Source organism: Scleropages formosus, chromosome 18 (genome assembly GCF_900964775.1).
Source record: "Scleropages formosus chromosome 18, fSclFor1.1, whole genome shotgun sequence".
NCBI classification, from domain to species: domain Eukaryota; kingdom Metazoa; phylum Chordata; class Actinopteri; order Osteoglossiformes; family Osteoglossidae; genus Scleropages; species Scleropages formosus.
Window position 1 is genome coordinate 12576646 of NC_041823.1, and position 26823 is coordinate 12603468.

Here is a 26823-nt window from a genome sequence, read left to right on the forward strand (position 1 = left end):
CTTGAACAAAATAAAAACAATAAATGTTTCTATTTAAAATATGTGACTGATCTTTGTCGCCCTCGGATCAATTCACAGCAATGATCGCGTCGCTGTATTAAGATGTTGATATCACATCACGAGCAGATCGGACACAGGATTCAAACGAGCTATTTCAAACAAGGGTTCGGGAGTGGGCAGAAGAATATTCCCCTTTACCGAGGTCTCTTTGACTTTGTTGTAATAATATTAATACACGATTTTGTTTTACTGCGGAATTTCCCCGTTGAGCATATGCGGTTTTCAGATGGCATGGCCGGACATTTAGAATATTTTCTACATTATTATTGTTTTTAATGCTACTAAAATGTTATAATAATAGTGTATCCCAGAGTTGTGAATTTTTCCTATTCGGAGTATGACTCGATGATGTCGTCAGAAACGCCGGAGTGGAACTGAAGTGTCACAACTGATTATAACGCTGCGGATGTGGAATAAATGGTCGGGTCAGTAATGTCCACGCGCGCTCACGTGCAGCGCTTGGGCGGGAGGGCACGATACCCGGCTGCTCCTGGAGACACCGTGGTCGTGTTCCTGCTGCCCCCTATTGGCCGCACCTGGAATTAATCCCTCAGATTTGAACTGTTGAATGAACAAACACACCTGTGTGAGAAAGGGGCTCAACTGGACACATTGTGTAGTGCAGCAAATTAAGGGCTCCAGTGCTCAGTGGAATTTCTACAATATTCCTCTTTTAGTGCTGATTTTATAATTTTGTGTTCACATACAGTGATGCCCACAGGGTGGACAGCTGGTAGCATAGTGGTTAGAACTGCTGCCTTTGGACTCACAAGGCCACAGGTTGAGGGTGACATGTCAGTTTTGGTGAGCGCCTGCTGTGGTGGGTCTGGGGTTTGAGCCCTGCTTGGGGTGCCTTGCGACAGACTAGCATCACATCCTAGGTGTGTCCCCTCCCCCTGTGGCATTGCACCCTATGTTGCCAAGTAAGGCTCCGAGTTGCTGCAATCCCGCTCAGGACGAGCGGTTGTTGCCACTGGTTGGCTACAGCTTCAAATTTAACCTCTGGCTGCAGTACCATTGAAGAAGGTACTTACCCTAAACTGTTTGAATAAAAATGATCAAGCTGTACAAATGGGTAAATAATTGTAGGTATCTTAACATTGTCACTTTGGAGAAAAGCATCAGCTAAATGAATAAATAAGTAAAATCAGTAATATGACATGCAAGATTCTATGTGGAAATAATACCAATCAAGGTGCTCATGTCTCACTTGTGGCTGACAAGGTGATGGATGTAAGAAATTAAATAACGTAACACTGATAAGATAATTATACTTACAACTGAATACGTTTTCATCAAAGCCAACAGGTAGCGTAGTACTTAAGAGTACATTTACTTGTTTCCCATTTACTTTGTGTATAACTCAGTATTCAAACCTAACACTGCAAGGTGTTTCAGACAAAGCTGTCAGCGAAATAATTTTTAATACACACAGTTTCCTTAAAAGACTGAAAACATACAGGCACTACAGTTTTTTCAAAAATATTTCATTACACACCCCTTAAAAAAAGTACCACACTGAATAAGGGACAAAAAAAAAAAAAAAGTATAAACAAAAAATGCAGAATTCCATAAGCAAAATGGAAGCATTGTTCAAAATCTGTCTTGTACAGTGTGAAAGAAACAAGTACCAACCAGTTCTCTACAGATATTTTTCTTTCTATGTTGTAATCAAAGGCATCCCATGCATTGTTTTCAAACACTACACAACCAGCACTTGGCATTAGGTCCCTAAAGACCTTGTGAAAGTCCTGAAATGCAGCGGTCATGGTTAGTGCTTTTATTGTTACCTATTCTATAGGTAATTTAATTAGCCCTCAAAATAAAGGCATCAATGTTATTTTAATGTCAGATCAAGAAAAGCACCATCATTTCTTGTTGCCTACAACTGTTTCACACCTCCTCCCTCTCCAAAACCTGAGCGCCAATCTTTTGATTTGTCTTCATATATGAAATCTTCTGGTAATATCTCAGTAGGCATAAGACTCAGCTGCTCATCGAAAGAACGAAGAGTCCACAGTTTCTCCAGCTCGTACAGCTCCCTGGTCTCTGGAAGCATGAAGTGGACAACAATATGTCCTTGGGGAGGAGAAAACATATTTGTGAGCTTATAGATATCCGAAAAACAGTGCATGCACACAAAGAAAAATTCAACAGATAAAAGTATAACACGACTTACCAAAATCTATACAGAGCCAATCTTCAGAATTCCTACCCTCAATCCTCACATGTGGGTCAGCATCTGTCTTCATACTTTTATACTGCCAGAAAGAACTTATCTGATGTTGGGTGCCTTAACATTTGCACATATAGATTTTCTTCTTCAAATCAGAATATAACAATCCAAAATAAAGAACAAAAAAGTCAACTGAAGTTCACCATTTCCAAAAGTACAAGTGTTGGAAATTCATAGATTTCCTACTGATATATAATTTAATGCCACAAGAGAGGGGACTTAATCCTCCATCTAGTACAAGGGCCTGTTTTAACTGACCCAAAGGGGGACACTATTACTATGGGACAACTTAGCCCTGGTAAACTATTTGTAAGCAAAGATTTAAAAAATGCATTTCAGGCAAACTGGTGAATCTAATGTGTATTCAGTGTGTGTGTGTGTCCATTGATGTCTGCTGTCCCATTCAAGGTACGCCTTGGCTTGAGCCTCTGGACCACTATTACCCTGTAGGCTGTGGATAGGTGGGCCTGTCCAAGCTCCCTCCACTTGGTATTATTGAAAAAATGGAAGTAGATGTTCATGCAAGCATCAGTTATGAGAGAACCTAAAAGACAATTACCACTTTGAGAGAATACTCCGCCATGGCTATAAGATGTCTCGTCGAGGAACCGCTGACCACGACGAAGTAGTCTACGTACTTCATCTCCTTGGGCACGTTTATCACGCACACGTCTGCGGCGTTCTCCTGGCGTAAGAGCGCCACCACAACGTCGATGTTGAACGTGCAGGGGGGTCCTGTGGGGGGGAGATTGAGTGAGTGACATCACAAGGGACACATCAAATCCTATACATCATGTCAATCTGTTATGTCTCTGTGCTAATGTGATGCACAAATTGTATTTTCTGTGAGATGTATGTCACTTTGGAGAAAAGCATCTGCTGAATGAATAAATGTAAATCTGCTATAAATATTGACTCTGTACCATTGCAATTACCTAGGCTATAATGGTAAAGTAAACCAACTTTACAAATTAAGAGTTATAAACTTGTCTTGAAACAGTGGTGCACGATTGAACATCTGAATAGGCAAGCTGTGTGTGTGTGTGTGTGTGTGTGTGTGTGTGTGTGTGTGTGTGTGTGTGTGTGTGTGTGTGTGTGTGTGTGTGTGTGTGCGCGCGCCTAGCACCGTTTCCTGACAGGCTCCGGACCAGGGCGGCCCTTTACTGGAGAAGGGTTATCGATGGTGAGACAGAGACAGCGCTCGGGTTAACTTACTGACGTGTTGCTGTGGCAACTACTTACGTTTTCTGACATCCTCGTCATCAGTTTCCAAATCCGCTGCGGACCCGTCATGTCGCTGCTGGGTCTGAGCCTCGGTCATCACGCCTGCGCTATGTGTGGTAAAAGTTTTACTAAAACTACTGGCACTGCTGCGGTGGTGGTGGTGGTGGTGATCGGGGTAAAATCTCATCTTCCACGAGTATCGGTCACGGCCGCGAGAGAAGAGGGCGCCACGGCGAGAAAGAAAACACGCGGCCGTACTGGGACTGTCCTCCTCCTCCTTCTTCAAACTGCCACACAGACTAAGACTTCTCGTCGTCGTGTTCGCGCGAACAACATTCCAGTACAATACTTGAGGAAGGCTTCTTCTGCAGGAGCTCAACATACACCTAATACTATAACTGTTCATTTCTCTTTACAACAAATGTTGAAATGACCAAAAAAAAAAAAAAAACTCTAACTCGAAAGGTGATCTCCTGGCAAGAAGAAGAAGAAAAAAAAATAACCTTCGGATGCAATGCAGGTTTGCTATTGGTTGATGTTTTATCCAATCACCGAAGACGCCGCTGTCTGACACTTGCACGCATCGGACGAAGTACGCCTTAGCGCCATCTACTGTAGCGGAGGGTGCATTTTTGGCGCTGGAAAGCCTGATCACTACGTTTGCATTTACTGTGTTCATTTAGCTGACACTTTTCTCCAAAGCGACTTAAATGTTAAGCTTCTCATAATTAGTTACCCATTTATACACTTGTGTAATTTTTACTGCAGTAATTTAAGGTAAATACCTTGCTCAAGGGTACTATAGCTGGAGGTGAGACTCAAACCTGCAACCTTTGTGTACGAAACAAGGTAGCAGCTCTAACCAGTACACTACCAACTGCCCACACTTAATTTCCTTTCTTATTTACTCCTTGTCTTACAGTGTTAGGTTTGTATACTGGGCTGCTTTCAGTTATGTACCAATTTATACGGCAGGTTGAGTCGCACGGTGGTGCAGTGGTTACTCTTGTACTTTGCAGGGTTTGAGCTGCAGGTTCAGATCCAGTTTAGGGTGTGTGGAGTTTGCATGCTGTCCAAACACGTGTGTGGAAGAAGACACTGGTGAACAACTACCTTACCATGAAATCCATGCAAGCGGTCACTATGAGACTGGCCCTTAGAGCACATTCGCTTTTTCCTAGGCCAGTTTAGTACCTTGCTCAAGGGTAACAGCAGGAGGAGGGATTTGTTCTGGGGACCTTCCGATTTCAAGATAGTGGCTCTAACCTGTGCAGTACATGTTTGTCCTAACTTACTAAGGAAAAAGTAACTCAGAGCCTCCTGTGGTACTAATGTGTTACTGTCAACTGTAACGAATCCTCTCAGTTCTGCAGTTATACACCCATAGATGGGACTAGTTGCGTAACTTGCCAGATGTTTCAAGGGACACCCAACGGTGGCCAGAAGCAGCTGGCACTGTCGAGGGACCCTGTCCTTCGGGAGCTGAGGGAGTGGATTACCATGATCTGGACAAACACCTAGCAAGAAAGGCTCACTGCTGTAATTTCCACTTCTTCCAGAATGAGCCAAGTTGTACTGCTTTAAAGGCCTGAGACCTGGAGAGGGAGTGCGAGGGATCAGCAGGACTGCAGGATCAACAGACACACAAGGACAGAAGGAAAGAGTCTCAAACTGTGCAATCCACCAAAATGTCCTGCTGCATAGTGCAGTGTGCGTGTATTTCGGTGTGCTGGGAGACCTCCGCTTTATTCCGATAAACATGTTTTTAGCGTGCCAGAGAAGGTCTTTATGTTTGTGTCACGTCTTCTGCTTTGCTTGTGGTCACACCACATGGCTTCCTGAGCAGACGCCGAAAACATGTTGATCTGCAGAAAATATGCAGAATCAAAAATCGCCTTGAATGTCTCCAGTTAAAAAAGAAGTGGCATAGTAAAGATGTGCTCCCGAATAAAAAAGTTACACAAACCCACGAGCAATGCATTTAAAATTGTATTTCAGTGTGTATACCACTGTGCAGTGCACTAAAATGAGTAATAAACAAACAAGTACCATTTTCAATAGTTCCTTAGGTTAAATGTTTAAATATAAGATTTTAATGCAAGTTACTGTTGATGTTCTGATTCATTTTTCCCACATATTTCAAGTTCATTTTCTATTACAGTCATTTTAATGAATGATTGTGAATAGTTTATATGTTAGCTTTTTTGTGCCATGTAAACACTAAAATGACATACTGAAGTATATCTCTCACACTAAGGTTTTCAATAATAATTTTCTTTCCACTAAAATATTCTCACTGCGGGGGGCGCGGTGGCGCAGTGGGTTGGACCGGGTCCTGCTTTCCGGTGGGTCTGGGGTTCGAGTCCTGCTTGGGGTGCTTTGCGACGGACTGGCGTCCCGTCCTGGGTGTGTCCCCTCCCCCTCCGCCCTTACGCCCTGTGTTGCCGGGTTAGGCTCCAGTTCCCCGTGACCCCGTATGGGACAAGCGGTTCAGAAAATGTGTGTGTGTGTGTGTATTCTCACTGCTGTTGGCAGTTTTTAAGGGTTTTTTTTTTTTACAGGTTTAACATACCTAGAAAGTCACCTCTCAATAAACTGTGGCACAAATTAATATGTCATGAAGGAATGGACAATAGAATGCATTTACATGTGGAGAATAAATAGAATCATGTCTCTGGTTTTATATTTTTTATTATCCACAGCAATATTTACTGCACGTAAAAGATGACATAACACATTGATTTCTATGACTCACCTTCCAATAGCCTTGAGCACCAGGCTGAGAAGAAAGACATGAATTTAAACAGGTCTGTGGGAAAGTAGCATGTTGCACGCGCACACACACACACACACACACACACACGCAAACTGCTTGTCCCGAGCAGGGTCGTGGCAAACCAGAGCCTAACCCGGCAACACAGGGCGCAAGGCCGGAGGGGGAGGGGACACACCCGGGACGGGACGCCAGTCTGTTGCAAGGCACTCCAAGCAGGACTCGAACCCCTGACCCACCAAAGAGCGGGACCCGGCCAAACCTGCTTCACCCCCGTGCCCCGTGCTTTCTTGATCATGCTATACTGTATCACACTTGATAAGAATATATGTTTCAAATTTAGTATTTCAGACTGTGAAAAAGGTGGAACTTAAGAATGGTGTGGCGCATCTTCAGAACCGAGACATGTCCTTGATGGAAGATTTTTGCCTTTTTATTGTGCAGGAAGTAAGTTAAAATGTATGTTCATTAAGTTTTCTTTAAAAGAAAGGTACAGAATTTTACTGCTGGTAAATAAAAACAGACCTCATATAGCACATCATTTTCTAGGCATGTGTTTTCAGCTCACTGCGAACATCAGCAGAGCCATAGAGTTCGACACAAAAGCAAACAACCCTGAATCACGTTGTAAAACCGACAGCATTCAATCCGAACCTTGAACCGCGACCAGTCAGATCCAGAAAGCTGAGATACTGTGGGTCCCAGGGCTTCGCTCAGCAGCTGACTCTTCTCACAACTTTTCTCAGGAATGTAACTTATTAATACAAATAAGATAAGATGGAAATAGACTAGTTTGTTTAGCTGGAGGTGTGTGTGTGTGTGTGTATATATGCTGTATATATATATATATATATATATACAGTATATATATACTGTATATATAAGTCTAGTCCATCTTGCACTTCCCTCTGTATGTGTATGTTGTATCAGGATGGCGCTCCTTCTCTTCACGTTGCTCTCCGTACTCTCCACGCTGGCTCCCGCGCTGTGTGACTTGGAGGAGATGCCCTTTGTGGAGCCTGCAGGAAGGCGCTTTGCTGGAAGGAGCAACTACACCATCCTCACTGTGCCCAACGGGGAGCAGTTTGGGAACTGGACTTGGCCAGAGATGTGTCCTGAGGGATTCTACGCCGTGGGCTTCAGTCTCCGGGTAAAACACACCTGTGCAAAGGCAGCACTTCTGAAGAGCTGAACATCGACAGCAGAAACACCACTGACTGCAGCTAGAGCTTCAGCCAGCGATTTCATTTTTGTGTGCTTCATTCCCTCTAAATTATGCATCCATATATGATATTGATATATAATATAATATAATGATATTTCAAGAAATGTTAAGTTCATTTCATTTACATCCTAGCAAAAAGTGTCGAAATAAAACTGATTAATGAATCGATAGAATTAAATTGGTGGTTTGTGTTTATCACGTTCGCCCTGAGTAAACTCAACACGTTTACATGTATGAAGAAGAACACCTGTCTTTTTCTAGGTGGAATCAAATCAGTACGGCTCGGATGACACGGCTCTCAACGGCATTCGTCTCTTCTGCTCCCGGCCTGGAGACAGAAGCTACCTGTACTTTGTCGAGTCTCACACTGGATAGTATGTATTTATGTCTCTTTTGCCCACGAAGATCAGAAATAATGTTGTTGAAAGCGTTTGAGAACTGCTCATGCAATCACGGGTTTAACGGTTTCCTGTAGAATTAATGAGACAGTTGCAAACTGGCTTTGAAAAAGTGTCATGGATGTAGACAAAGATGATTATAATTATTAGTATAACAATAATTATTATTATCATTGCTACTTGATATTTGCTTTTGTCAAAAGCTTTTGAGTTTTGTCCGGGTGAACAGGACTCAAACTCACGACCGTCCAACGAAACCCCCAGGTCTGTATACTTAACTGCCGCTTTGTTGCAGCTTCGGTGACTGGACTGATCCTCAGTGGTGTCCCGGTTCCGGCATCCTGAAGTCCTTCCAGCTGCGCGTCGAACCTCACCTGGGCCTTTTTGGGGACGACACCTCGGCCAACAACATCCGCTTCCGCTGCAGCACCAACCCCACGCTGCAGGGCCAAGGCATGGACTGGGGCGAGTATGGCCAGTGGAGCGAAGAGTGCAACACGGGGGGCATCTGTGGCCTGGAGACCAAGATGGAGGTCTACCAGTATGCGCTGGATGACTCCTCGCTCAACGACGTGCGCTTCCACTGCTGTTTCTAGAGCCAGAGGAGGAAGGTGAGACTCATGTTCTAATGGTAAGTCTTCAGATCAGTACTTCTTGAGGAAGAGGAAAGCATGTAGAATGACAGGTATACTGTTCAATACCGGTCCTCTCGAGACTGGGTTTAACTCTCTGCATTCAGTATGTAGTTAGTTCATCTGTCACAGTAATAGCTATTGGAATAATGTATAACAGCTTTAACATTGACGATGTATAAACAGTGTAACAGCACACCTCAAACTGAAGGTGTGAATTTCACAGTGTATGACTTTGCTTGTGTTGGTCTCTATGTAAATATTTTTTTTTCGGATAAAAATGTATGTTTTACCTAAATTTTTAGGTGGATCCTCAACTAATGTCCAATGTCTCTTTTTGTCTTAGCCTTGTCCCCGTTGTCATTCTCTTAATGACCAGCAGACGGCGCCATACAATCAGGCCCATGACTTGAACAAGGAAGACATGAAGATTTTCACTCAAACCTTTTGCAAATCAAAAATAAACCGATAGACTAAGAAAATAAATTAATTAAATAGGCAAAGTGAAATTATAGCCAAAGGTCTCTTTTGAAGAGTTAAGTTTACAAAGTTCATCCTGACACATCCAGCATGCTTCGAAAACAATACACAGCAGGTTTTTATTTTTTTTTTCAAAGCTAGTCAAGTGTTATTATAATAAAAAAAGCAAATTAAGGAAATGTGAGTAAAGTCTTTTTTGCTTAATTTACACAGTTCACCTGCAGTGGGATCTGTTCGAGTTAAAAATGTTACATATTCTTACTTGCTTACCATATTCTTCTTGGAGGATCTATAAGAAATAAATAATTAAAATAGAGGAGCGCCAGCCATATGGACACGGAAACTCTGATGAACGGAAGCAGAGGCACAAGTACAGATGTTTCAGCAGAACAAGCGGAGGAATCAGTAGCTGAAACATGGACAGGCTGGACAGACCCTCAGAAGATGTGGGGATGGAGAAAAACAGCCCGGTTTGCAAAGGATTTACTGGCCTTCATGACAGGAAACAAAGCAGTGAACAACTGACTCACTTTGGCAGGAACCACAACAGCAACCTGGGTTTCAGAAAGAGCTCTGCTAGCGGAAGTCTCCACCTCTAGAGCACTTTCAGAAACCAGAGCTCCTAGGCAATCTACCAGTGTGAGGACAGCGTGATGACACCCAAACAGGTCGACGGTCCCACTCACAGCACTTGTTTCTATTATTAATATTATATTAGCCTGTGCCGTCTACAGTAATGAACGCCTACTTGTTCTCACCAGATATCACGTGTGTTCTGGCAGTGGCACCTTAATTTCCTCTTTTTTCCCTTTATTAAAAGGTGAACTTCAGGGTGCGGCTCCCTGAAACGTGTCCGCCTTATATGCATGTTCAGTGTTAGGCACAACGTTGAATAGCCTTAGAATATGTGTACACACGTCATCCAGTGTCTGGTGATGTCATTATTCGGATTGCTTGCTCGTATACAGTAATAACGCCGACAATCTCATAAAGACTCATTGTTACTTTGATCAGTAAGGATTTGAAGCACTTTCTTTCCATCCAATACTATTACAATACTGTGTTTTGTCCAATTAGTGTTTTTAAGAAGTTATATTTTAAACATATCACCAAGATGTGCCTAGTGCTCATATTGTCACATCACTATTAAACACATATACTGGTCACTTTTTTTTTGTAAAATTTGTCAGTTTTTGTGGCTGAACAGCATTTAAGTTTCTGTGCAATAGCTTTTTACTATGCATTTCAGTGGTAGTTTGGTGTTTGATTGCCCCCATTTTTTTCATGAAAGCATCTTAATGAAAAAACAGGCTTAAAGAACTGCTTGCAATATCTTTTGAGAAGAAGAGAAGATTGGTTTTTCTAAAGATGGCTGACACATGCAGATATCTATCCTGTGATTCTATTATTATGTTTCTATTATTTTCTTGTTCATTTTCTTATTCATAAGCTGCTCTTATTCAGGCGCACTCACCTAACATAATGAACAAAACTACTGGCAGCAGTGATTTATTTGAATAAGTAATACTCTATATGGTATAGTTTCATTATAATGTAAAAGACTGTTATAAGCAGAAAGGTCTTAAAAAAACACACACACACACTGAAATATCAGAAGCAGTACAACCAATAACCTCTTTTAGAGTAGCTATATAATATTCTAATTTGTACTATTGCCATGTTTGCCAGATCCACTCCTGTAAAACTTGTAAGACACAATTATAGCTTCTCTGATCAGCTTCAGAATAAGAGCAGACCCATAAATTTAATTATTTTTAATACCAGACCAAACCTTTCCCTTGCCAGTTCAAAAACATTAGGTTAGAAGTCTTTGTGGGTTTAATAAAGGGTCCCTGCTGCGATCCTTCTGGAAACAAAAGGAAATGATAAAAAAGGAGAAGTGCACAAATGTCACACATTTCAGAGCCACGATATGCCTTTTCTTTTTCAAGGACATCTGCTAGTTCTCCTGTGGTCATTTGTGTGATGGTGCCCCCTCCTCAGCACATCGTGGTTAACGTGGTTCTCTTTTCCCAAACCACATTGTTCCTCACAAAGTCATTATCCCCCACTGCATTGCAGTGCCGCTGACAATATTACAGGAGTTTATGTCCCCACATCTTCTTTTTTCTGATCTTCCAAAATTGGTGTGTGACACTCTATGTGGGTGTGTTTGTTGAGCAGCGGTAGCTCTGAATTAGTATTGGTAAATATGTACTGCAGATATTTACCGGCAGTCTAAGCACATTTTAATTCTATCACCAGTTCCACACACTTAAATGCATATGATTTTTACGAACTAAAAAGCTAAAAGAAACAGTAATAATCTCGTGTTCACTAATTGTTTGGCAATTCATTGCAGTAAAATAAAAATGTGTCGAATAAAAGGCATACAATTCAAAAATCTTAATTTCTCATTCTTTAAACCCACCTGATTTTTTCAGACAAAGAATGAAGAGAAAGTTAATGGGGGAAACTACCATTGGCTAGATCAACATCATCTGCTACCGCTTGTCCCGTACAAGGTCGCGGGGAGCTGGAGCCTAAGCCGGCAACACAGGGCTTAAGGCTGAAGGGGGAGGGGACACACCCAGGATGGGATGCCAATCCATCACAAGGAACCCCAAGTAGGACTCAAATCCCAGACCCACCAGAAAGCAGGACCTGGTCCAACCCACTGCGCCACCACACCGACCTTAGATCTACATCTATTGATGAATAATTTGAGGACCTGAACAGCCACTGACAGCAATCTAGAGCAATGCAAGTAACACCATACATGTCTACAGGTGGTTGTAAGATTTAACGGGAGTAAACATGAGTTAAATATTTAGTTACGTTCTATAATTAATTGACTTTGCTCATCTCTGAGGGGAGATGACTTAGTCACGCCAGTAAAGTATGTAAGTAGCCTTATGTACTCTAATTTTGGCAGTATTTTCAAAACACACCTCAAGAAATATTAATATTTACGTAATCACGGTCACATTTACTAAAACGCAAGGGCTATATTGTCAAATGTGCTATGTGCTTTTCAGGTGTTTTTAAGAAACATTTAAGAACTATTCTGCAGCAGCAGCACTGTAAAAAACGGTGTCATGTGTTTTTCAGTTCCCAGGCAAATGGTAAAATATCAACACTAATAGAGACTCGAGGTCCTCACACCACATGTGATTCATTACAATGGCTTGGGAAGAAAGGGAAAAGCCTTTGTTACACAAAAGCCTTGACACACATCCCGCTCAAAGTGGATTAGTGCTCTGTGTTGAAGCCATTCTGAAAATTATTTTCAGCATCATATATAGAGTTGAACCCGTTGACGTGAGCACGTGCAGAGAGGAGGGAACCTCAAGAGAGCCTTGGTGTTGGCCAGCGTGTCCACACTCTTCTGGAACTTACTTTATGCTTATAGACGGACATGTTGACCGACAGCTGCAATGGGGGAAAACTGACTTCAGGTGAGGATTAGCTCCATCCATTGTCGATAACCTCTTGACCAATGCGGGAGTGCGGTGGTCCAGAGTTTTTCTCGAAAGCGTAGCGCGTGAGGCTGGGAACACCATGGATGGGACTCTAGTCCCTCAAAGGGCAAATACACGATTTGAACAGCTGAACCACAGTTCCATGTGAAGCACATCTTTGGACCGAGGGAGGACACCAGAGAAGCTGGAGGAAACTCACACGAACACAGGGAGAAGAGGGAGAAGAGGGAGAACAGGTAAACTCCACACAGACTGAGCCGGAATCGCACCCACGTTGAACCCCTTGTGCCGCCCCACGTGAGAACTCTTCCTGTACGGATAGGATGGAGGATTTTACAGTGTCACCGTGAACACGGTTTACATTCCAGCGAGTGTGCTAACGAACGTTAACACGTAACAGATTTGTTTGGATGCCAGCCCCTTGCAACAGATGTACCATGTCCCGTTCTTCCTCAGGCATAGGTTTACGCCAATGGTCACAGTAAAATTAACAAAGCGTTTCTCTTGTCATATTTCAGAGTTTTTACAATCGCTGGCCCGTCTCCAGTCACTGTGTATTGGAAACAGGGCTTTTGGGAGGCATCTGCACACAAGTCAGCATTTATCCACATGCGAACGGTGATTGGTGGAGGCTTGACCCACAAACACAACCTCCGTGGGAATGAAACTGTTGTTTATGTAGTTAGAAGCTCGCTCAGTTCCTCCGCTAATTAAAAAGCTATAAACACCTACAGTAATGAACCTGAGGCTGCTGCTGTGGCCGACGGGGGCAAGTCGGTGCCATACTAGGCTGCTCGATTAGAGGATTTTACACCCCGGAGGGACTCTCATAGGCATCACCTCATCAAGATTACCGTAACCATGTTGCTACTTTAGAGACCAACTCAGAGACGGGCTGTTGTGGTCTTTGCTCTCTCCTCATTAACATTCCTGCTGCGATCATCATATCGGCGGAAAGAGGACAAACGCTGGAATGGACACTTGTGCAATTTTCGAGACAAAAACAAGCTGTTTGATGCAGCGAAGGGAGCTGCATAACGGAACTCCTCAGCGGAACTGGACGTGTCCTGCCGCGTCCGTACGTAAAGAACCATAGTACTTGCAATGACTAAGGTGTGGCAAAACAAATATATTCATGTTAGAAAATAAACACCAAAAAAGCAGATTTATAATATACAAATTATACAGATGTCAGGAACAAACAAACAAGACCGAATGACATCTTACAAGGAGGTAATGAGCGCAAAGTGAGTCGTTTCTCTAAAGATGATGGCAGCAGTAACAGCAGTTCTGTACCCAGAAAACCACACACAAGCAACACCAAGAGCAGATGGCGAGAGCAATGGCTGCAGCAACTACAAACACTTTTAGACGGTGCAGGTACCGTGGTGAAGAGAGACCGCGATTTCTGTCCAGCAACAAGTTATGACACGAAAGGGTTGCAGTCGTCAGGGCTCCTGCTGAGTGCCTTGGCACTGCTTAATGGATGAAGTGCAGCCCCTTATGAAATGACAGCACACTTCTTGTACTCTTCATTGACATCACGATCTTCATCACTGCCCACTCCTAAATCGACCCACTTCAAGTGTGTACTTTAAATACACTTGGCTGTTTTTCCAACGGAGGTAAAAGTGAACTGAAAGCATACGCGCACTATTCTATTGATACTTATCCTTTTGCACCAAATTGGCCCAATTTAGTACAGTTTTTTGCTTTGGTTTGCTTTATTTGTCATTCCCATATTATATTCTGCGCCTGCACTTTCACAAGTCACGAATATTGAAATATATCCATTTGTAGAGGATCATTAAAAGCGATCTTTCATAGTCCACTAACCCCAGCCGAGGATGCAGCGTGGTCAGGAAGTGGGTACTTGTACCTCCAGTTATGTCATTTACCATAGAACACATGTCACTCCTCCACTGTAGTCACTGCACATTGTATAAAGAACATGTATGCCCCAGAAAGCCCTGCTTATTGTTCGTTACATACGTCGTGGACATGTCTTCAAGAACACATGCATACAGCAAGAGCAGAATGTCCTGTTTGCAATCAACACATTTAGCAGCAATTATAAAAGCAATGAAAAATAAAAACAGTGATTTTGGCAGACTCAGATATTTCATTCATACGAACTGCTTACAGTTAACCATAAAGGCATACAGTATTTGTAAAAAAAATAAAAAAGAATATGAATAATAAGTTTTTTTCAAATGCCAGTATATTTTCATAAACGACATCAGCTGGAAAAAGTATTTTGACATTTTGACACATTGTTGAAAATGTAATTTTGCATGGTTTTGACAAACCGCAGTGCGGTTTCAATTTGTCCAAGAGAGTGGAACATCGATAAAGCAGTTTAAAACATGACCTCTGTCTTTCTCTCAAGTCCACGAACTTTAACTCCCTAAACACGTTATCCCGCTAATTCTGAAAACACAAGGTTGTGGGCATTTTATTACGTCTATGCTATATAACCATAAACATCATAGAAAGCAGCGTTAAATTATCCATAACTCCATAAATGTAATATTAACAGATGTTGAATTTAAGTGGACTCAGCAGTTTAACAGCGATTCTGAAGTGGGATCCTCATGGTCTCTGCCCATACCGTCATAAGACACGCATCACTTTACTATAGATTTACATGGCACACAACATCTGACTGCTTTGTGCTTCTCTTTCTCCAAGCTGTCTTTTCACAGAACACGTATAATGAGTGTTTAATTACGCAAAAGCTGTAATTAAATTTCTATTGACAAGCTGTCTCCCTAAAACGGCTGCAGCTTATGTGGGTTCACTGGAAATGCCTGTTTTTACATGTCTATTTTTTAAACGCGGCTGTCGTGCAATACGCACTGGCCTATTCCCCTCACCTATTTGCAGGAGTTCTGCGTCTCTGACACGGTCAGGTCCGACCTGGTCGGCCGCACTCGACCGTGACGCGTCCTAGGTGGCGGTACAAGCTTCGACAGGAAGCGGTCTACTGCGTTTACTGGTTGTGATTCGACTCAGCGGCCGATAGCGTGAGCTGTACTGCTAACTGACTGAACCGGCGGCATGTTGAAAAAAAACAAAAGAGAAAAAAAAAACCAGGAAGTTACACCGCAGCTGTTGGCAAGTGTCAGTTCTAGTTTTAGTCAAAAACTATTTTCAAACCTTTTAAACCACTGCGGTGACTGCATGGATCTTTATTAACAACTGGGTCCAGGGGAAACATCTGTATTTATGTACGTTGCCTATTCCCTGCCAGAAATGGGTTTTCTTATAACAAGCGCTTTAATTGGACAACACTTATCAAACACTTCCTGTCGTGATCGGTAATACAGCAATAACTAACACAAGCTGATGTTCTCCAATAGGCAGAAAATGTAGAGGCCTGATGCAGGACCATAAGCTTTTGCAGACCATATACCACTGACTTGCCTACCCTCACAATCAAAAAAAAAAAGAAACTTCATGGTGATTTCAGTGTAAACTGCTTAAAATGTCTAATCTATGCAAAATACATCAGCTTCTCAAAATATATCCCAGCTTTACCGCCAGTAGTAGCGAGCTGCAAAATGCCTTTGTTTCCTCTGGAACGTGGCCTGCTCTGGGTCAACGGAACAGGCCATGTGTCTGAGTGTGTGCCACAACACAACATGGCCATTACCCCACAATAGTTCTCACACCTACACAGTATTTATTTCTGAGGGAACATCTGGACATTTCTTAGTCACCACACAAACGCAAACAACCATTTTTAATGTTCAACTGCAGCCCATCGCAGAATCCAAAGAAATGATCATTCTGAGTGACAGGTAGCACATAACTTGTAGATAGCCAGGCGGAGCTGTACCTCTGCTTGTCGCTGTTGGTCAGGAATGGGTGAAACGCTCAAGTGTCCCCTATGCTAGACAGGGTCTCTTACTCTGACCCTTCTGTGCCAAGGGCTGCTGAAACAGAGGAGGAGTCCACAGCCTCTGGGATGCTTTCAGACTCCACAGAGACCAGAACTACGACTTCACTGTCTTCTCTGCTTAGCTCCGATTGTCTCGCCACGCTGTCTTCGCAGGCTACTGATCCACGTCCATCTTCCCTCCCTCCTTTCTGCTCATTTGGGTCTCCCACCTTGTCCTCCATCCCGTCACCGATGCGGGCAGCTGAGTTCTTTGCATCGTCCACTTCAGTGAGTCCATCCTTCACTTGTCCACGCACCACCTCTTCTCCAACCTCTGCTCCTTTCTCGGTCTGTGCCTTCGACCTGCTTTCTTGTCCCGCTCCGGACTCGTGCTCGTCTCCAGGTTCTCCACCTCCCCTCTCCTCACCATCTTCTGCACTGCTCCCAGCCTCTCCAACTTCCCCCACAGCTTCTGGTCCTTGCTCTCCCTTTCCCTTGTTGCCTTTCTCCAGGCTTAACCTCTCACTTTCCTGGTTGTCATTATTCTTCCTTGCCACTTCCTCATTCTCCCCTCCTTCATAGGTCTTTTGTTCGTCTGTCTCTTTCTCCAACCCTGGAGACTCATTTTTCTTCATTTTCTCCTTTGGCACATCTTTGACAGAGTTCTTATTGGATTTATTCCTGGTTTTGAAGTTAAGTATCTAAAGGGAAGCGATAAGTGTGATATGTTAATAACGGCACACTATTTTGTACTCTTCTCTTGAACATTTTGAACATAATGACACCCTTTCAACTAATCACCTAGTTCATTTGTTTGATTAAGATGTAAGTGAAGTGTAAGGCAGTGGTACAGTGACCAGAAAGTTTTAAGAGTGTATAAAAGGTGTAAAAAATAAACTTCAAATAAGACCATAAGGTGATCAATAAAAGACTACAGAGAAGAAACCCATGTAAACTCTAAATATTTTTGAAAACAATGAACTCCAGCTGGATGTGCATGACAATGGAAGTTATAAATAGATGACTCAGATCATCTCGGCTTCAGTCTGTAAATGAACAGAAATAATCCTGAGGGACAGACTTGATTCACCCCCGGGGCACAAGCTAGCTCTGCTAGAAACTGTTAAAAATAACAACTAACCGGTAAACTGAACAAAACAGCTTTAAAATGACAGTGAAATATTACAGTTTAGGAGGAAGAGCTCATCGCCTGATGTAAGCCTTCTGGTTCTGTTTTTGTGGAGTGACTGTTAGAGGAGTTCAGTGGCCTTGCTTTCTTTTTGCCTCCCGGGGTCACCCACAGCAGTGTGCTGCAGTTTTAGTTTGGAACAAAATAATCACTTTGTGCAACTACAAAACAGAGTCAAAAAGGTGAGAGGTCAGTTATGAGGACCTGTGAGAGCAGAGAGACTACTGCCTGAGAAATTTCCCAGCGCGCTCTACAAAGAGAGGGTCCACACAGTGGCTAGCGCTCCAGGGTGAACGAACGCGAGCTCTGACATGAACTTCTGCACGTTTCCCTCCCTGGGTACGGTCACACCCCATGTGGAGGGGAGTAGGATGGCTGCAGACTGTTATTCCATGGCAACAGTGCTCTAAGGAGATCTCTGCATGTGCCAAGAAAAACAGGCGAAGGAACGTGGGGTCGGGTACCTTGGATTCCTTCTTCTTGCGAGGCAGGATGGGTCTCTGGAGGAAAACGATCTGCTTGGTGGCCAGGCTTCCATCACTGCAGGAGAGAAGATTAATCACACATGGGTCCCCGCTTCCCGTCTGCGAAAATTACCCCCGCACATAATTACTGCAACCTCTCAGCACCCTTAATGGATGCTTCAGAACCTAAGCAACAATTTCCAGCCTCGTATGAAAACAACATTCATCACCACTTCTCTATCTTTACACAAAAAAGATCACCTAGAGCTGTTTTAGAAATATTTTCCCATCCCATTGAGATTAACTCCTATTTTTTAGCCTTCAAAATGACTATGGTACCAAGGGGGAAGAGTCTAAAGTGGGTTTTCGTCGGCTCCCAATGGGAGAATGTAAAGACCAGTTCCAAAATCCTGGAGACAAGGCTAGTGGAAAATTCTACTTCCTCCAAAAAAATTGTAGATTGTGAACCTGTGAGACAAAGCTCCTTCCACTCCTCCATCACAATGTAGTCAGTGTAGTGTCATTCTCTCAGTGAACACAACGATAAAGTATATGGGACCTCAACAAATATAAATTTGTCCCTGATAATGATACGTGAACAAACAGATGCTAAATAAATGTAAAATATCAAAACATTTATCTATAATACTGATTTGATTAATTGCCCAATTTTCCAGTGTTGTGTATGACTTCTGAAAATTTTTTTAAAAATATTACTATAACTAATCAGTGAAAATGTGACAATGTCAATATTCCTCCAGTCCAATAGGGGGCAGTGCACTCTCCAGCTGGACTTGTTACTTGTTTAACTCAATTGTTGGTGCTCAGAAAGTTGGCCAGAGTCCTCACAGACCACAGATACTAGTGAGAGATGATACTGAAGTGTTCAGAAAACAAGCGCAAATGCTTGACAGAGACAGAGTGTCATTGAGGTTTTGCCTTCCCAGATTACGGGGTCTTAGCAAATGAGAACTTCAAGTCAATCAATAATGTGATGAACCAATCCACTTTCCTTGTTTCACGGAGAAACATGTCTCCTTAACTGCTTGAATGGAATTAGTTTTTCTTCCCATGGTGATGTCCGCCATTAGCGGGACCACAAAATATTGGCAATGTTGCTCTGTAAACCTGTACACGAATACTGGGGGGCAAATTAAGGTTTGAATGCCCCAAACCCAATTGTTAGACCTGTGATCCCACTGATCAAATTAGAGCATAGCACAGTATACTTTTCTTACACTGCTCCGTACTAAGACAATGCAGCACTCAAAAGGCACTGCTTTCATTTCCACAGTCATTGCTAGGACCTTCTGCTGAACCACTGGCTGGGAGGACTCTTGTGCAGGTGGAGTGAATGAGCTGGTCTGAATCACAACTGGGATGAATGGTTCAATAAGGTCCATTGCAGCTTCCATTCTCCCACGTTTCCACCACTTTGTACAGTGGTACAGGAGAAAGTGTCATTCACCTGTTAGTCTTAACAAGGGGCGTTGGCAACACACACGTGAGTCTCCATCCATACATAGCCAGAGACTGGAGCAGGGGGATGTAGTCAGTCTTCACAGCAGCACCCTGCAGAGAAAGCAGATGCACGCACGCGCACACACACACACACACACACACACACACGCGCACACACACACACACACACACACACACACGTGCAAACGCACGCAGTTTGTCATTCCTAAACTTGAAAGTTTTACGCTGAGAAAATTGAACTTCATTCACGATAAGACTTGCAAGTCATTTTAATTTTCAGGATTAATTCACAGTCTTCCAGGATGTACAAGACAATGCAGCTTTATAATTAAAAAGGTGAAAATGCATTCAGGTTCTTAACGGAATCAATTCAGTGAAGGGTGAGGAAACTATCTAGATGAAAACGATATGCATGCTTGCTTTAATTGTAAGTATATCACAGCCGACTGCGCTGATTGTTTTTTTTACGATCACCAAGACTCAGAAAACAAATATTCCGTGCTGTTAAGATCCTACATGCCATTTGCGTGACCCTTTACTCAGTGTTAACTGTCTTCATCAAGGTAGCACATTATTAAAATGTTCATAATCTATGAGAATACTCTTTAGTATATATGTGATTTTTTCCGAGGGTAATAAAAGTGGATGTTATTTGTTCTTACGGTCAAGTTTAATGTGAGCACCTAACATCTTCAGCTGCTCACACAATGCAAGACAACGGTGTGTTTTGAGTCCTTGGCTTTATACTCTTCATGTGTGCAGCTGTTCATGTGGAACTTGGATGGACACGCTGCTTTCGGGTCTCGCGGCCCGCAGCGTCTGCAGGAAGTGGGCACGGTTTGGTTTTGCTGCACGCGTTCCCTGCTGTCGACCCGAGGCGGAAACCGTGCCACGTGTCGACTGTGTGAGACGCGGCTCGCAGAGATTCCTGGAAACCCGCTCATGTGCTTGCACCACAGATATGGGGGGTGGGGTCAGTTTCATCCTCCAAATGCCTACTGACATCCACCGACCGAAGCAACAGTAGAGATAGGGATTACATTCAAACTGGAACGAGCATCACCGCAGCCTCAACACTGAGCCTGAGAAGCCAATTTACCCCAATGCATGCTATTCCACACATCGGTAAGGTAGTGGTTAAAGACATGCACTTTTAACCTAAAGGCTGTCAGTTATATTCTCAGGAGGCGCTATGCTTTAATTCCCCTAAATAAGGCACTTTACCTGAATCGCTCCAGTAAAATCTTCACCTGTACACATGAGGGGAAACTATAAGCTGCTTTGGATAAAAGTGTAGGCGAAGCAACTAAATAATAACAATGACAGCCGAGTGCTCCTTTGAAGTCCCGAAGCTGTCAAAGATGATGTTCAATTAACCTTTCTCAAATCCAGATTTCTCCATTTTTGAGGCTGAAATGACGCTCGTGTAGAACCGAACTGCGTGCAGTCGGTACGAAAGAAAACTCGAATGAGTAACACGTAAAACTGAAGATCAGAGCAGAGGCAGTTCTCAAACTGGGGCGTAGGATGTTCTAATACAACTCAGGATTACACGGTCTAAAACGTGTTTCATCACACGGCGTGCGAGGCCGAGTCAACTTGTTTCAACACAGGGGATGTAGACAACGTGTAACCTGTGTTCAGAGTGTGCTGCGATAGTGTAGAGTTTACATTAACACACAGACATGCTGTCAAGAATCTGCCAGCAATACGTAGAGGCCACGTACACTCGGACTCTTAAACGGGACTCTTGGGGGATCTCCGAGATGGGATTGGTCTGAACAGACTCTGGTCTAAACCAGGTTTAAGAAAAGGCTGTGGTAAATCCCAGAGGCCCTCCTGCAAGACCCTAGAGCACAACCCTCAGTAAAATATTCAGCTTCATAAATGGGAAAAATCGTCTACTGTGTCGGATAAAAGCACGAGATAAGTAACAAAATAATTGTTTAAAATGCATTTGTGGAACTTCATTAAGTTCATTGCAGTTCGATTCCATTTTGACTCAGCATGCCATTATTGCCTGATGGGAGAATTCCCCTTTTGCGTTTTTCCTCTCCGCATATCGAATGAACCTGAACGTGAAGCCGGACTCACGTTTGAGGCTTTCGGCCCCGGTTTCTGAGTGGCAAGTTTAAAATAAATGGTAACAGGGATAAATTATTAAACGCCGCCCAATTACTGGAGATGAAAAGGAAGACGGAGTGCTCATTCCTCAAAAAGACAGGAACTCTACTCATCTCATTATAAGTACATGCATTTAATGTTAAGTTCATTTTTTCCAGAGATCAGCATGTGGCCTATGAACTGCGAGACTTGCAGTCCAAAATAACTGAAAAGTTACTTTCAAACTGATTTAGCCGGATCAAACGTTATATCAAAATTGTCTTTTTTTTCTGGGATGTTTATTCATGGAAATTTCAGAGCTGGAGACAAAAAGCTAAACTGCAAACAGATAAATGTAAAATGATGAATGCTTTGAAAACTGCTCATTTCAATTGGAGGACTGCAGCGCTATTATGCTAAACAAGTTCTGGCTTCACTCTGGAGTGAACTGAAGTGACCGTTTTCATTTCTCTCCTGTATATAGACGTGTTTTAATGTGCCACGCTGGCAGGAACACATGCAGGTCTCTGACGTGAGACTTGCTCTATGTAGGAGCCACTCTTCAGGGGGTCTCAGCTGGAATTAGAACATCACAAGGCCATTTTAATTACATTTTGTTGCAGTTCGGTTTCTGCCGACCGCGACTGAGTGGTCCTGCATACCCTTTTCTGCTTTCAGTTCCTGAGATTGAGGACTCTCTACGGAAACTCCCATAGTTCCCTGGCAACATTTACATTCATTCAGCTGACGCTTTTCTCCAAAGCGACTTACAATGTTACGATACTTTACAATTATTTACCCATTTATACAGTTGGGTAATTTTACTTGAGCAATTTAGGGTAAGGACCTTGCTCAAGAGTACTGCAGCTGGAGGTGAGATGTAAACCTGCGACTTCTGGGTCCAAAGGAAAGAGCTCTAAGTGCTACGCTACCAGCCGTCCCTACGTGCGCGCTGTGCGGTTTTTCAGACCCTTGTGCTTCTCTCTTTGAGAACGCCTTCCATCGAGCGTCTGGTCAGTTGCTCGACCACATTCCATATCCATGAAAAAAAGTGCTGCCCTGATAAGGAAGGAGAACATCTTGGCTGCAAGACGCTGAGACTTTCATGCATCAGCAGAGAATGAGAACAAGGGCAGCAGCACCCTAAAATCTTCTTTTCACAGAAGTGTTGAGAACAGAAGAAAAAAGAACTAAAACGAAGAAGGAGAAGAAGCAATGACGTGACAAAGTAATGACCCGAAATAGTTCCCATTAAAAACTGGGTTCTTAGAAATCAGTGACTCATGGAAAGATTCATCACAGTATCTGATATCCCTTGTGCTTCTGAATCAGCTAAAAATGAAAGATAAAAGCACCGTCTGAAAAACTGCAGTTAAACGCAAGGACGGAGTAATACAGAGGGGATGCTTTAGACATGAATTTGCTGGTTATTTGAATATTAATGCTGTGAATCTGAGGCCATTTGAAGAGACACAAAGAGACTGCACTGGCAACAGATTCTGTCTCAATCACTGGAAGAGTGTTTCTTGAAGCATAAATACATTTATTTATTAATAAAGTTATTTAATGAAATGCAGCTTAAGCATATCAGTCACTAAAGTTGATCCGAGTTTCCTACATAAACATGAGAGGAATACTGGTTTCCAGAGAGCAAATCTCCAAGGAATATTTCCTTTGTAGAGATTTTTTTCCCTAAACTTTTGCATGCCAAACATACACAAAAGTACTGTAATTTTCTTTTTTCTCGAAAAAAAAAAAAAATCACTCAGCATTAAGGTTGCTAAGAGATGCATTTGAAATTTCCCTTCACACTAAAAGGTAAAAGAAATACACACATTACTTTTTTATAGTGAGGGCAATACAGTACGTATAGTTTAAATGGCTAGTTAAAATAACTATGAGAGACTTATAAAAAGATATTTCATTAGTGAAACCCAGGTTTAATCTGGGTTAACAGGAGAGTGTTTTCAGGACACAGACTTAAAATCTGAGCACTGTCAATTAAAGCCCCCAAAGGGACCTTGGTGCTGAATTCAAAATAACTGCACAAAAAGGGAAAAACTTTTGGATAAAAACGTGAGCAAAGCAACAAAATAACAATGAAAGAATATTCATGTTGAAGCGAACACAATCCTGCATGTTTTTATGATGTCTATCAAGTAATTCTAAAAAGGCCATCAACACATGTTCCTGTTTGAGATTCAAAGCGAGGCAATGACAGCCCGAGAACACAAACCGCCACTGAATACCGATTTGATTTCAAATGTGGGAAACGAGCATAAAGACTGTCACAAAACTAAGGGTCCCAAAAAGCTTGAGGTCTAACTCAGAGCAGAAATAAAACAAGCGGGACCCTTCAAAGACATCTTCACGAGAACGTACATGACTTGTTCAACAAGCGACTTAATTAACAGGCTGTCAAATGACACAGAAGAAGATATTCTTGAACATCACAAACTGTATGATTGGAGAGCTGTGATGAATAAAAAGTAAGTAAACAAACCTGACCCTTGTCACGGTGACAGCTTCACACTTAGAAACAATGTTTTAAATACCCAACAAAAGTTTGTACTGTTCGAAACAAAATTTATTCACTCAGGTTTATAAATAGGCAGAGCAGAGCCACTGACGGTTTCAAGTATGTGGTCTTACTTTGTACAACCTCGCAAAATATGACGAGATGCAGTTTAAATTTGAATGTATAGATATAAACGCAATATATGCTCTTGTACGAGTTCCACGGCTGAATTTGCTACCTTGATGTGCTCCATCTATCTTTTCAGTTTGAAAGGGCTGGAGTACAATTATCATGAATCCTATTCTTTCTACAACAAGAAGCACAGTGATTTATGTAATATGATCATAATTAAGAAAGCATGAAGGCTTAAAATGGAGATATGGTTAGTGGCATTTTTTTCCTGCTAAAATGGAATCAATCATTTCGATGTGTGAGCCTCGTGAATAAATAGACTCAACATACCAGGGGTTCTTTAGACATTATCTGGAATGTTTGCACAAAAAAGGTATTGGGCTTCTTCCACGCAGCACTAATACACTGAAACAGCTACAAACAAGGCAGGCGCTTGAAAAAAATGCAGCTTCCCAATCAGCACATGCACACGAACTCTATAGTGCTCTTAAATGACAGTCTTGCCAGAGCAATCATCTGCAGTCATGGACGCCTGCAATGTGGCTACGTTGCCTGGCAACTCCATCGCTCTTTAAGGGGTGCCACAGATTTCTGGCAAGATGCGAAACACAAGCTCTCTTGCTTCCAAGTGTACAAAACCATGCTTTACCCCTACACCCGATAAGTGTACAGACCAGTGAATTAAATGCCCACATGAGAACTTGTTTGTTCCAGTTCTCCAGCATATACAGTATATTATGACAATATGATATACTACTGAAAAAGAGAATATTTCATGACTAGTCATCCTGCAATTGTCGACAAAGTGCTCGGCAGCCATGTTGCTCAGGGGGTGCCATTGGTCCAACTGGTTCTGTTCGCTGAGGATGAAAAGCAACGTCTTTCAAAAGATGTTATACTTTCAACAGACAGTGCTCATTATGAGTTAATTATGGGATGTTGAGAGAAACTAAGAGGCCTTTTTAAACTGCTAAACATATATTGTCAGAAAGTGGATGGATAGCAGCAAAATGTGTCTAGAAATAATTTTATAAGGTACTGGCAATTTCTGTCATTGCTGTTGTATTGCTTCACAGATATTTGTTTAGCTTGCACTGCTTTCTGTTGTATATCTTATTATTTACTTGGACTATTTAGAGATATTTTCAGTCAAACCTTTCCAAGAATCAAACAGCAGTGCTCTTTTTGGGGTTTGAACCAGGCCCTTAAATTTGCTCACTTCCTGCAAGACCATTTTAAGCAACTAAAATAAAATATTAAAGTAATCAAAAATATTACAATTCACCTTCCTTCTAAAAATTCCAGTTACTGCACCCATTTGAGCAATGATCTGGCTTAAAAATGCAACACTGCTAATACAAGCGTTAAAGTGCTTGTCATTATTACATTTGACCTGAGATGTTTTTCAGAGTTACAAAATACCGTACATTTTAAGTCAATTTCTGCCTTTCAGTTCCTGGATCACATTGGTTCATGAATGAGATAAAACTTTCCGAGCCCCTTTTCGACCGCACAAGCAACACCATTTAAACTTTATTCTCCCTTTGATTTCCGTTAAAGTAGCTCTTACTGCTTATCAGTAAGGCTGTGGTACTGAGTGTGTGATATGTGCTAAGGATGTACACTTGTCCCAGATGTCAAGAAACAATGTTCTGCACATCGCGATTCACTGAGGCTGAGACTCAGTCCAAAGCGCCATGTAAAGCTCCCTGTAAAATAAGTAGTCACAGGTATGGTTCCCAGGCACAGAGATACACCACATACAGAGAAAAAAACCCCAGCAAGACCATTGTGGGGTTTAAGTTGAACTAAACTCATCTGATCAGTAGCAGTGACTTCACTTGTTGTTCAAAGTTGAAACAAAACAGGGCTTTTAATCGGAGGAGAAACGGCTCGACGAGGAATCTGTAAAGGAACAGACGCAAACGTAGAAGTACTGTCTGAACTCACATCGATAACGGTCCACTGCTCTACCACGATGGCGTCGTACGCGGTTGCTGCGCCCGACTCCCCCTCCGGCCCCTCTTGAAAGATGAAGACACTTTCCACAGACTTTGGAGGCAAATCTGCAAAGAACAGACCCAGATTCAGCAGGAGTCCTGAATTACACAAAGGAAAGGTCATTGCGGTCGGGCCAAAACAAGGCTGGCGCTAATTAGGCGTTGTTCGGCAAGCCAATTACACACTGGAGGCTGTTAATGATTACACGAGCCAGTTGTGTTGTCATAGATGACCCCCAGTGAATTACGCCTTGTAGATTAATTGGGCAGATTAGCCAACCAAAACTCTGATCGGCAATTAACTTTCTGAAAGCTGAACTGAAATTTTTAATTATTTCATTCTACATTGTAATTAAGTAACAAAGCAAGGAGGGTTTCTTTCTCGTAGCGTTTACGGATATTTGTTTACTTCATCCCCTACAAAGAATTCGCCAATTTTTATATTCAGTTCAGTTCAATTAATTTTCATAGTGCCCTTCTCAGAAAGGTTGTCTCAGTGTGCATAACATAATTTCAATATCATCTGTCTGTACAACTGTTGT

General features: G+C 42.4%; 3 protein-coding genes across 5 annotated transcripts in view; 1 reads left to right on the forward strand and 2 right to left on the reverse strand.

Moving 5' to 3' along the window:
• Positions 1 to 1665: 1665 nt before the first annotated feature.
• On the reverse strand, positions 1666 to 3990 carry malsu1 (mitochondrial assembly of ribosomal large subunit 1). Its single transcript, XM_018740711.2, has 4 exons — positions 3539 to 3990; positions 2856 to 3031; positions 2240 to 2321; positions 1666 to 2139 (listed from the first exon to the last, which is right to left on the reverse strand). Exons 1-4 carry the CDS (start codon positions 3924 to 3926, stop codon positions 1943 to 1945), a joined length of 843 nt encoding a protein of 280 aa, XP_018596227.2. The 5' UTR covers positions 3927 to 3990; the 3' UTR covers positions 1666 to 1942.
• A 2550-nt stretch (positions 3991 to 6540) lies between these two features.
• LOC108927359 (vitelline membrane outer layer protein 1 homolog) lies at positions 6541 to 8545 on the forward strand. Its single transcript, XM_018740620.2, is given in 3 exon segments — positions 6541 to 7443; positions 7780 to 7892; positions 8212 to 8545. Coding segments are annotated over 3 exon segments (768 nt in total). The 5' UTR covers positions 6541 to 7122.
• The window catches only part of rftn1b (raftlin, lipid raft linker 1b), a 54649-nt gene continuing 36254 nt past the window's right edge, over positions 8429 to 26823 (reverse strand). The window contains exons 7-12 of one of the 3 annotated variants that reach the window (XR_001965586.2): positions 26232 to 26347; positions 19515 to 19618; positions 18047 to 18122; positions 16352 to 17094; positions 8842 to 8956; positions 8429 to 8508 (exon numbers count right to left, since the gene is read on the reverse strand). Coding sequence is in view for 1 of the 3 variants with exons in the window: in XM_018740710.2 (XP_018596226.2) it covers positions 16420 to 17094; positions 18047 to 18122; positions 19515 to 19618; positions 26232 to 26347 (971 nt within the window). In the remaining 2 variants the exon portion in view is untranslated. Of the gene's footprint in view, positions 8509 to 8841; positions 8957 to 14758; positions 17095 to 18046; positions 18123 to 19514; positions 19619 to 26231; positions 26348 to 26823 lie in introns of those variants that run through there. The other 2 variants (XR_001965587.2, XM_018740710.2) reach the window with 2 other exon arrangements.